Source organism: Sapajus apella, unplaced genomic scaffold (genome assembly GCF_009761245.1).
Source record: "Sapajus apella isolate SASKATOON/1434 unplaced genomic scaffold, GSC_monkey_1.0 scaffold6, whole genome shotgun sequence".
Classification (NCBI taxonomy): Eukaryota; Metazoa; Chordata; class Mammalia; order Primates; family Cebidae; genus Sapajus; species Sapajus apella.
The window spans coordinates 59,007,766-59,020,127 of NW_022436946.1; the positions used below are offsets into that span (position 1 = coordinate 59,007,766).

Here is a 12,362-nt window from a genome sequence, read left to right on the forward strand (position 1 = left end):
CCCGTCTCTACTAAAACTACAAAATTTGCTGGCCATGATGGCACATTCCTGTAATCCCAGCTACTCAGGAGGCTGAGGCAGGAGAATTGCTTGAACCCAGGAGGTGGAGATTGCAGTGAGCCAAGACCGTGCCATTGCACTCCAGCCTGGGCAACAAGAGTGAAACTTTCTCAAAAAAAAAAAAAAAACCCCACAAAAACCAAAAAACAAAAATTAGCCGGATGTGGTGGCAGGCGCCTGTAATCCCAGCTATTCCGGAGGCTAAGGCAGGAGAACTGCTTGAACCCAGGAGGCGGAGGTTGCAGTGAGATTGAGCCATTGCACTCCAGCCTGGGTGACAAAACCAAAATTCTGTCTCAAAAAAAACCTCAAGTCAAGAGGTCAAGATGGGCACTTGGTTTCTCAAGTCGCCTGCTTGGCAGTCTTCCAAGTTGTGCTTTCCTCCTTTTCTTTCCTTTCCTTCCTGTTCTAAAGCCTTTTCATAAACTTTTACTCCTACTGTAAAACTTGCCCAGGTCTCTGCTGCCTTATGCCCTGCATGGAATTCTCTCTTCTGAGGAGGCAAGAACTGCTCAGAAGAAAGCAGTTCTTTCTTCTGCAGATCCCTACATCTACACGGGCTGCCACGATTAACAAGAAGGGAAGAATCAGCCAGCCGCGGTGGCTCAGGCCTGTAATCCCAGCACTTTGGAAGGCCGAGACGGGCAGTTCATCCGAGGTCAGGAGCTCAAGACTAGCCTGGCCAACATGGTGAAACCCCGTCTCTACTAAAAATACAAAAAATTAGCTGGGCATGGTGGTGCGTGCCTGTAGTCCCAGCTACTCGGGAGGCTGAGGCAGGAAAATTGCCTGAGCCCAGGAGGCGGAGGTTGCAGTGAGCCGAGATCGCGCCATTGCACTCCAGCCTGGGTAACAAGAGCAAAACTCCATCTCAACAAAAAAAAAAAAAAAGGGGGGGGGAGAATCAGCTTTTTTTTTTTTAGACAGAAAAGTCTGCTCTGTCCCCCCGCTGGAGTGCAGTTGGGCGATCTCGGCTCACTGTAACCTCTGCCTTCTGGGTTAAAGCGATTGGCCTGCCTCAGTCTGCTGGGTAGTTGGGATTACAGGCGCGCCACCATGCCGGGCTAATTTTTGTATTTTTAATAGAGACGGGGTTTTGCCATGTTGCCGAGGCTGGTCTCAAACTGGTAACATCAAGTGATCTGCCCGCCTCGGCCTCCCAAAGTGTTGGGATAAAGACATGCGCCACCGCATCCGGCCGAGAATCAGCTTTTCTTTCACATCTGATCTTTCCGGTGTTCAGGCAGTGGGAAGGCACCGTGGGCTGATAATCACAGGCCCGTGGAGCCTCCCTTTTCTTCCCGGCCAAGCGCACTATTTTCTCTGTTTCGCCACGTGCTGTGTTCGCGAGCCCCCCCATCACTCTATAATCAAAACCGCCTGGATTTTTGCCTCCATTTCCCTCCCGGAAATGGCGGGACATTAAAGACCAGAGTTTCCGCCGCAGAGGGGGCGGGGCCGGGAGGGCGTCGGGTTTAGGTCCCGAACTGATGACGTCAAACGCCGTGTGTTCACCCACGTGTGCTGCAGCTCTCCCGGTGTCGGCGCTGGAGTCGAGGGCGGCTGTCCTGGGGGCATAGTCGGTGGTTGCTCGGGCACTGGGGCCTCGGCGGCTTGGGGACGCTGGCCGTGAAGCAGGGAGCGCAGGTGGCCCCTCGGTTGAGGGCCCTGGGTCATGGAGCACTTCTTGATGGAGGTGGCGGCCGCGCCGCTGCGGCTAATCGCAGGCAAGAATGAGAAGAGCCGCAGTGAACTGGGCAGGTTCCTGGCCAAGCAGGTAAGACGAGAGAAGGGAGAGGGAAAGCGCCGGAGCGACCGAGTCGCCCCCATCGCAGGCTTCCTGCCCTCCCCCGCCGAGACTCACCGCTTTAAGTGGGGAGTGGTGCGGCCAAGCTGGCCCCCTCCCCTGAGCTGGCGAGTCGAGGAGGTTTCCTAGCGTGTTTGAGGCGATTGGATGGAGTCTTTTGTTTTCATTTGGGGGAGCCTTCTAGTGCCCTTCCCACCACCCCTCACCCCATGCAAGCGCTTTGGCTGCATGTGGCAGAGGTGGCCTTCCGAAAGGAATACGGTTTGTTTTTCTGAAATTGTGGTTGCTTTTCTGCCGTTTTGACACGTGTACGTATTACCTAAGTGTGCGTAGTCCAGCCACTCCTGTTAGTTTGGGTGAACCATTGACAAATCTTGATTGCATTCCTGCTGTAAGGGACGGGGTGGCGCTGTGAGAAAGTGGATAGATAAACTCGTTACGATCTCTGCCATGAGGGAAATTCGCATCTATTTTTGGAGACAGTTCGTAAACACTTAAAACAGCTGAAGGGCAAAGCAAGAGAGCGAATGCTAACTGTTTGTAATTAACCATACAAATTATGAGGTGAACTAGAGTTTTCTGGGAAATGGGTCTTCGGGCTCTTAAGAACCTTCTCGTTGACTCCCTCTACCTGAGTAGACTCCCTCTACCTGAGTTGACTCTCTCTTATCACACATCTTTTCAGTTTGTTTTAATTTTCCATTTTATGCTTCCCCACCCCCAATGCCTGTAAGCTTCTTGAGAGTAGAAAATGTGTCTATTTTTGTATCTGCATTATCCAGAACTCACTGATTGAATGACAATAATGCATTGCATACGTGTATATTTCATTGCTTAGAAAGCAACAGTAGTATTTTGAGTGAGAGACCGAGGGACTTGTGCAATCTGGAGGCGCAGAGCAGCTAACGCTGTCTGTATAATAATGACAATACATTTAATGTAAGAAGAGGAGTCGCATATGTCACCGAGATTTCTGGCCCTGTGGTTAGTGAAGTTGGAATGAAGGGAATTACACTAATGGAAAGTTCTAGAAAGAAAACTGAATTTTGGTGGGTCCAACTAAGGAAGGAGATAATCAGTTTAGATGAGCTAAGCTTATAAAAGGCTCCTGCATTGTAATATTTTTGCTAGAGGTGCTTTTCTATACGTGGGCTTAGAACTTAGAACACAGGTTCTGAATTTAGGGTTTATGGAACGCCTTCGGGGCATTTATGACTCCCTACCACTGCATTTGATTATAAAATCGGCGTTTATGTGTTGAGGATGGCTTGGAAAAATGGTTTGTACCCTTTATTATATAAGGTTTTAGAAACTCTGACTTATTGAAATGTAAGAACCAACCACTCATGTACATTTTGAGAATTTTATAGTAATGTTACTGACCTAGGAAGTTACTAGAAAGTTAGTTGATATAGGCTGGTTGCAGTGGCTCACACCTGTAATCTCAGCACTTTGGGAGGCCGAGGCAGGCAGATCACCTGAGGTTGGAAGTTCGAGACCAACCCCACCAACATGGAAAAAACCCGTTTCTACTAAAAATACAAAATTTGAGACAGAGTCCCACTCTGTCACCCAGGCTGGAGTGCAAGATTTGCTGACTGGCAATTGGTTGAGTTTATTTAAATCCCTGGAATCAATAGAACACAGTGTCTGGGTTAAGATAGGGGTATGGAGACCAGGATTCAAACAAGTCTCCCACCTCATCTTCCCAAGTACCTGGGACTAATTTTTGTACTTTAATAGAGACAGGGTTTCACCACGTTGGTTGGTCTGGTATCGAACTCCTGACCTCAGTCCTCCCAAATGGCTGGGATTACTTTGGTGAGCTGCCATGCCCAGTCTTTCCCGAAGTATTTTGTTTGTTTGTTTGTTGTTTTTTAGTTTTTTGAGACAGAGTCTAGCTCTGTAGCCCAGGCTGGAGTGCAGTGGCAGGATGTTGGCTCACTGCAACCTCTGCCTCCCAGGTTCAAGTGAGTCTTCTGCCTCAGCCTCTTAAGTAGCTGGGACTACAGGCACGCACCACCACACCCAGCTAATTTTTGTATTATTAGTAGAGACAGGGTTTTACCATCTAGGCCAGGTTGGTCTCCAACCCCTGACCTCGTGATCCACCAGCCCAGGCCTCCTAAAGTGCTGGAATTACAGGTGTGAGCCATTGAGCCCGGCCTCCTGAAGTGTTTTTTTGATGTGTCTCCAGCCCAATTGTTCTGGCGGGGGTGGGGGGGGGTGGGCAATTTTGCTCCCAGGGACAAGTCTGGAGACCTTTATGGTTATCACAACTGTTCATTATGGGGGTGCTACCAGCTTCTGCTGCATCAATGCCTGTTATGTGTGGGACAACTCCTTACAACAGAGTTATCCATCACAAGTGGCAGTGGTGCAAAATTAAGAAAGAAATCCTGCCCAGCCTGGTTTTTTACTCTCTGCTCAGGGCTTGCTATTTCAGCAACACTGAGCTTTCTGCAATGACCACAGGTTTTTACCCTCTACTGTTGTTGACAGGAGCCACCTCCTGTTGTTAACCTCTGTTGTTATCGTCTGGGTCATCCATTGCTATTACTTGCCTCATTGACTTTGCATTTCCTTTCCTTTGAAGACTGCATCTCTGCTGTGGCCTGCTCAGTTAACTTACTTGTTCTGGAAGACTGCTTTTGGAATGGCCTTCCCCAGGAAGACTTCTCTAACTTTCTCCTTTCCTTTTTCCCTCACCCTTTGTTTCAACTAACTGATGCTCACTAGTTGATTGAGTGTGCGCCAAGAGAAGGGACTGTGTGGTTGTAGTGTCCAGTACAGTGTCTGATATGCAGCAGGCAGTGTTTATTGATGAAATTAACAGAGCAATGTTCTGACAAATTTTGATACTTTTGTCAATGAAAAGTGTCAAACTCTGAAAAATATTCGAAGAGATTTATTCTGCACCAATGCCAACAACACAGCCCAAGGAGATCCTGGGAACGTGTGCCTAAGGTGGTCAGGCTACAGCTTGGTTTTATACATTTTAGGGAGACATAAGACATTGATCAGTGCATGTAAGATGTACGTTGGTTTGGTCTGGAAAGTTGGGACAACTCCAAGGGTGAGTGGGGCGGTCTTCCAGGTCATAGGTGGATTCAGAGATTTGGTGACTGGCAGTTGGTTGAGTTTATTTAAATCCCTGGAATCAACAGACTGCAGTGTCTGGGTTAAGATAGGGGTGTGGAGACCAAGGTTCCGATTATGCAGATGAAACCTCCAAGTAACAGGTTTCTGAGAGAATAGATTGCAAATGTTTCTTTTCAAAAAATTTTGTTATTTTTTAAAGAGATGGGATCTTGCTATGTTGTCCAGGCTGGTCTGGAACTCCTCAGCTTAAGCAATCCACCTACTTCAGCCTTCTAAAGTGCTGGAATTATAACCTAGACTGTTAATGGTTTTGTTTTTCTTTTTTTTTTTTTTTCCCCAAAATGCAAACATCCCGCCCTTGCCCCCCAACAGAGTTTTGCTTCCAGGCTGGAGTGCAGTGGTGTGATCTCGGCTCACCGCAACCTTCACCTCCTGAGTAGCTGGGATTACAGGTGCCCTGCCACCGCACCTGGCTGTTTTGTATTTTTAGTAGAGATGGGATTTCACCAGGCTTGTCTTCTTTTAAATTTATTTTTATTTTTATTTTTATTTTTTTTTTTGAGACGGAGTTTCGCTCTTGTTACCCAGGCTGGAGTGCAATGGCGTGATCTCGGCTCACCACAACCTCCACCTCCTGGGTTCAGGCAATTCTCCTGTCTCAGCCTCCTGAGTAGCTGGGATTACAGGCACGCGCCACCATGCCCAGCTAATTTTTTGTATTTTTAGTAGAGACGGGGTTTCACCATGTTGACCAGGATGGTCTCGATCTCTTGACCTCGTGATCCACCCGCCTCGGCCTCCCAAAGTGCTGGGATTACAGGCTTGAGCCACCGCGCCCGGCCCTATTTTTATTATTTTTTTAAAGACGGGGTTTCACCATGTTGGTCAGGCTGGTCTTGAACTCCCGACCTCAGGTGATTTGCCCTCCTTGGCCTCCAAAATGCTTGGATTACAGGTGTGAGCCACTACACCTGGACTTCACCAGGCTTGGTTTGAGCTCCTGACCTTGGCCTCCCAAAGTGCTGGGATTACAGGCGTGAGCCACTGTGCCCAGCTGCAAAGTATTATTATTATTATTATTATTATTATTATTATTTTTGAGATGAAGTCTCAGTCTGTCCCCAGGCTGGAGTGCAGTGGCACGATCTTGGCTCACTGCAACCTCTGCCTCCTGGGTTCAAGAGATTCCCCTGCCTCAGCCTCCCAAGTAGCTGGGACTACAGATGGGTGCTACCATGCCTGGCTAATTTTTTGTATTTTAGTAGAGACTGTTTCACCATGTTGGCCGGGATGATCTTGATCTCCTGACCTCATGATTTGCTGCCATGGCCTCCCAGAGTGCTGAGATTACAGGTGTTAGCCACCACTCCTGGCTGCAAGCAGTCTTTATTATGAGAAAGCAGTGTTAGCTAGCAAAGTCACAGGCTGGCTTCTTTCTAATAAAATGACAAAGCACATTTCTTAAATAATTTACAAAGGGCAGAAGTTGCTCTCGAACAGGGCTACCCCTCCTGGCACACCCACAGCACTCTGCCTTGAGCATACATATAGCTACCTGTGAGCCCAGAGTCTTAATCCTGGAACTGTCTCCTATGCCTTCCTCCGGGTTCCTGGTAGGGAAAGCAGGGATGAAAGTGGTGCCCCCAAGATCCTTGGCACCAGAAACAAGTGGGCGAGTGACTCTGTGGATGACTCCCCAAAAACCAGGCACCTGGGTACACAGTTCAGAGCTCTCAAACATCTGATGCTGGCACTTCACATTATAGACGAAGCAAATACCAGGCTCCTGGTCAAGTATACGATGAATTTCTAAGCCCAAGAGTTCCCTGGGGGAGTAGAAGGAACAATTCTCCCCACCTTTGCAAGGTCTCCCCAAGACGGTCTCACTCAGGCTGTGGCAGGCAGTCACTGATGTGTCCAGATGTGGCTGGAGCAGGGGGCTCTGGGCCCCTTGCTAGTCAGGTCCTTGTTAGCAGTGGCCCAGGGGTACTCATGACTCCTAGGAGCTTCTGCCAGTAAGCTCATGGGGAAGCACAGACATTCTTGGGTATGAAGCCTTGGTGGTCAGACAGGGCTTGTTTCCTACAGGGCACTTCCTCAGTCATGAATGAGTGTCATTTCATCGTTTTCTAAAGCCATAATGGCTTCATCCAGCTCTTGGGACAGCTTCTGGAGATGCTGAATTCCTGCCCTCCCACAGACCCTAGGCCACTATCAGACTCGCTAGTAGAGTAGAGAGGCTCTGTCAAGGAGTAGGGGCTCTGGAAGGCAGCCTCCTGCCTCCATTGCTGTAGTGTTTGGGCACATGAGTCTGTCCGGGCAGAAAGGCGGTGATCCCCAGGGGTCTGTGGCTCCAGACAGCCGGGTCCTCCTCTGGCCCAGGCTGTGAGCTGGGGAGCCACTGCCCTTTTGTACCCCTTTCTTCTTCCTTCTGGCCTTCACTTGGGTCTCCACTAGCCACTTGGTGGCACTTTGGCAGGACTCCTGGATTCTCTGTGATATGGAACCCAGGGTTCTCTTAGCTGAGCAAGCTGAAGCCTGGAGTCTCTGCTGCCCTCACTCTGTGGTTCCTAGGTGTTTCCAGGAGGGGCCTGCCCTGAGGTTGAAGTTAAGGGCTCTCAGGGGTAGCCTCCTTTGGAACTATCTACACAGAGAACCCAGGTCCCCGGCGGAGATCAGATGGCTGGCAGTAGGCTGCAGCTCCTTGCTATCTACCAGCTGCTCCTGGTACTGGAGAGATTTCCAGCGCATGGAGACCCTCGCGTCCTGCCAGTGAGACGCGTCCTGCCAGTGAGACGCGTCCTGCCAGTGAGACGCGTCCTGCCAGTGAGACGCGTCCCGCCAGTGAGACGCGTCCCGCCAGTGAGAAGCCGTCTGTCTGGCCAAGAGTCTTCTCTGCTCACTAGACCTCAACACCCCCAACATCTACCCAAAGCTGAGCACTGCAAATGTTAAATGTTTCTTATAAGACTTACAGACAGCTTTGCAGGGCAATTTCAAAATATGTCAAAGCCATATATTTTGGTCCAGACATGATGGCTCATGCCTGTAATCATAACACTGTTGGAGGCCGAAGGAGGAGAATTGTTTGAACTTAGGAGTTTGAGACCAGCTTGGGCAACATAGTGAGACTCTGTGTCAATGGGAAAAAAAGGGAGAGGGGAGTAAAATAATCCTGAAATACTTTTTTTTTTTTTTTTTATTTAGGCGGAGGGAAGTATCGCACTGTTGCCTGGGCTGGAGTGCAATGCTACCTCCCGGGTTCATGAGATCCTCCTGCCTCAGCCTCCCAAGTAGCTGGGACTACAGGCGCATACCGCCACACCCGGCTAGGCCAATTTTTTTGTATTTTTAGTGAAGACGGGGCTTCACTATGTTGGCCAGACTGGTCTTGAACTCCTGATTTTGTGATCTGCCCACCTTGGCCTCCCAAAGTGCTAGGATTACAGGCGTAAGCCACCATACCCAGCTCCTGAGGACTTCTTTTAGGGTTTGCTGTCATATTGGTATTTTATTGCTACCAAGAGTATGTTTTGTCAGTCCTTTTTTTTTTCTTTTTTTTTTTTTTTTTTGAGATGGAGTCTAACTATCGCCTAGGCTGGAGTACAGTGGCACAATGTCAGCTCACTGTAACTTCTGCCTCCCAGGTTCAAGTGATTCTCCTGCTTCAGCCTCCCAAGTAGCTGGGATTACAGGTGTACACCAACACACCTGGCTAATTTTTTGTATTTTTAACAGAGACAGGGTTTCACTATGTTGGCCAGACTGGTCTCGAATTCCTGACTTTGTGATCCGCCACTCGGCCTCCCAAAGTGCTAGGATTACAGACTTGACCTGCCGCGCCAGGCCTCTTTTGTCAGTCCTAAGGTCTCTGTTTTAATGTTAATGCTGGTCAGCTGTGCCAGAATTCTAAAGGGAAGAGAGTGTAATGAGGCATGCCTGACCACCCATTCCCAGGATGGCCTGAACTAGGGTTTCAGGTTTACTTTTGAGAGAAGAAGGGTTCACCTTCATTCAGTTGGTTAGGGGCTTAGAATTTTATTTTTGGTTTACACTTTTTTATTTTTTAAGACGGGTTCTGGAGAGCAGTGGCCTCTCCATCCTAGGTTCAATTGATCCCCCTTCAGGACCCACCCTATCCCCCCAGTAGCTGGAACTACAGGCACACTACTGCATCTGGCTAATTTTTTTTTTTTTTTTTTTTTCTCAGGTAGAAACAAGGCCTTGCTGTGTTGCCCAGGCTGGTCTCAAACTCCTGGGCTCAAGCAGTCCCACCACCTTCGCCACCCAAAATGCTGGGATTACAGGCATGCTTTCTTATTTTTGGCAGAAAATAGCTTTAACTTTGAGTGATTTAACCAAATGATGACAGTGATGACACCTCAATGCTTCCCCTGCCTGAGACAGAATTTCTCTTAATGGCCTGGGCTAGAGTACGGTGATGTGATCATAGCTCACTTCAGCCTTGACCTCCTGGGCTCAAATGGTCCTCTCACCTCACCCTTCTGAGTAGCTGGGACAGCAGGTGCACACCACCATGCCTGGCTAATATCTTTTTTTTTTTTTTTTTAAGACAGAGCCTCACTCTGTTGCCCAGGCTGGAGTGCAATGGTGTGATCTCAGCTCCCTGCAACCTCCCCTTTCTGGGTTCAAGCAATTCTCCTGCCTCAGCCTCCCAAGTAGCTGGGATTACAGGCACCTGCCACCGTGCCTGGCTAATTTTTTGTATTTTTAGAACAGATGGGATTTTGTCATGGTGGCCAGGCTGTTCTCAAACTCCTGACCTCAGGTGGATCCACCCACCTTGGCCTCCCAAAGTGCTGGGATTACAGGCATGAGCCACTGCATGCGGCCTTGCCTGGCAAATTTCTAAACACAGTTTTGTAGAGATTTTGGGGGGTTGGGGGGGGGTCTCACCATGTTGCCCAGGCTGGTCTTGAACTCCTGGGTTCAAGCCGTAGTCCCCCCTTGGTCTACCAAAGTGTTGGGATTGCAGGTGTGAGCCACCACATCCAGCCTAATTGCTTAGGTTTTATAGAATAATTTAGGAATTGTTTCTCTTTAGCTGAAAATACACATTTCAGCTGATACACGTAATTATAAAAACACTGAGGTAGGAAAACTTGCCTTATCCTTTTAATTAACCCTGCCTTGAGAAGGTCTAACTGATCAATTAGCAGTTGATTATGACAATGTAGTAGTTTCATAAAACAGTAAAAAAAAACTCAATACATTAAGCATACAGTCATACAAATATGAAGTGTTTTTTTCCTTTTCTATTTTTGTTGGGTAATTATGGGGAAATTGATGAATTTTGTTATAGCAAAGGAACAGAATTGGTTGGTATTTTTGGTGGGAAGAGAAGAGCTGAGCCACCTTAAAAATGTTTTTTTCTTAGCTGGGCATGGTGGCTGAGTTCAGGCAATCCACCCGTCTCCCAAAGTGCTAGGATTACAGGTGTGAGCCACCACACCCGGCTGATAAAAATGCTTTTTCTTATATTTGTTAAGTAATCAGTGTTCTTCAGCTTTCCTCGTACTTGCTTGTATCCCAGCCACCTAAATAAAACCCATTTAAGCTTCACAGAATATTAAGAGAAGTGAGAAAATACAAAGGTGTAGTGGGGAGGAATGTAGTCCTTTACCTTTTCCAGTGGATCCCAGTTTCCCAAGGAGAAAGGCAAGATTTCCTAAGAATATTAAAGGAGTAATCACAGGTTTAAGAAGTAAATCCTGGCTGTGTGCGGTGGCTTATGCCTTTTTTCCCAGCACTTCGGGAGGCTGAGGTGGGCGGATCACGAGGTCGAGAGATTAAGACCATCCTGGCCAGCATGGTGAAACTCCGTCTCTACTAAAAATGCAAGAAAATTAGCTGGGTGTGGTGGTGTGTGCCTGTAGTCCCAGCTACTTGGGAGGCAGAGGCAGGAGAATCGCTTGAACCTGAGAAGCAGAGGTTGCAGTGAGCCAAGATCACACTGCTATACTCCAGCCTGGGTGACAGAGCGAGACTCCATTTCAAAAAAAAAAAAAAAAAAAGTTAATCCTTTAGCAATTCATTGTTCTATTTTTGTTTCCTGCAATAGCAAGCCAGCTGACATGGTCAAAGATGCTTTGACTAGCAAGGCCTCTGGGCTTACAGAAAGAGAAAGCTGATTATGTAGTTTTCCTATAACCTCTACCCACCCATACTCACAGGTATCCTACCTAGCTGGTCCCTTTTCTTGCAGGCCTGGCATTTACCCTTTCATGGATTTTAGTAAAACATTTATTGTTTTTTAAGCTTCATTAGTAGTATTTATGGCAGAATACTTGGAAGAGTCAGGAAAGTACCACCAGTATTGTGGGTTTACTTGTGTCTGCCAAAAATATATGTAGAAGTCCTAGCCTGGGCTGGTCCGAGTGCAGTGGTGTTTATAACAAACAGTTACAGATTTCTTTGTTCCTTCTCTACTCCCACTGCTTCACTTGACTAGCCTTTTAAAAAAAAAAAAAAAAAAAAAAAAAAAGTCCTAGCCTGTAATACCTGAATGTGACTCTATTTGGAAATGAGGTCTTTGCAGATGTAATAAAGTCAAGATGAGATCATCATAAAGGGCCTTAATCCAATATGACCGTTTCTCACTCTTTTGCCCAGACTGGAATGCAGTGGTGTAATTCCCACTTACCGCAACCTCTGTCTCTTTGGTTCAAGTGATTCCTCCTGCTTCAGCCTCCTGAGCAGCTGGGATTACAGGCGTGTGCCACCATTCCTGGCTAATTTTTGAATTTTTAGTATAGATGGGCTTTCACTATATTGGCCAGGCTGGTCTCGAACTCCTGACCTCAAGTGATCTGCCTACTTAGGCCTCCCAGAGTGCTGGAATTACAACTGTGTGCCAACACGGCCAGCCCAATATGACTGTTCTTATAAGAAGAGGAGAGAAAGACATAAACAGAAAATGGCCATGTGACGATGGCAGAAACACATATTGGAGTGATAAAGCTGCAAGACAAGGAACAGCAGGGATTGATGATGACAACAGAAGCTAGGAAGAAGCAAAGAAGGATTCTCTTCTATAGTTTTCAAAGGAATATGGCCTTGCTGACACCCTGATCTTACACTTCCAGACTTTAGAATTGTGAGACAATGAATTTGCGTGTGGTGTTTTTTGTTTTTGTTTTTTTGAGACGGAGTCTTGCTCTGTCTCCCAGGCTGGAGTGCAGTGATGCCATCTTGGCTCACTGCAGCCTCCGCCTCCCAGGTTCCAGTGATTCTCTTGCCTCAGCCTCTCGAGTAGCTGGGATTACAGGTGCATGCCACCATACTTGTCTAATTTTTGTATGTTCAGTATAGATGTGATTTCACCATGTTGGCCAGGCTGGTCTCGAACTCCTGACCTTAGGTGATCTGCCCA

General features: G+C 47.7%; 1 protein-coding gene and 1 pseudogene across 1 annotated transcript in view; one reads left to right on the forward strand and one right to left on the reverse strand.

Annotated features, from left to right (window-relative positions):
- Positions 1 to 1,549: 1,549 nt before the first annotated feature.
- The window catches only part of MDN1 (midasin AAA ATPase 1), a 178,884-nt gene continuing 168,071 nt past the window's right edge, over positions 1,550 to 12,362 (forward strand). The window contains exon 1 of the mRNA XM_032274472.1: positions 1,550 to 1,837. Within this exon, the coding sequence (XP_032130363.1) occupies positions 1,736 to 1,837 (102 nt within the window). The 5' untranslated portion in view covers positions 1,550 to 1,735. The remainder of the gene's footprint in view (positions 1,838 to 12,362) is intronic.
- Positions 7,067 to 7,894, reverse strand: LOC116548966 (annotated as a pseudogene).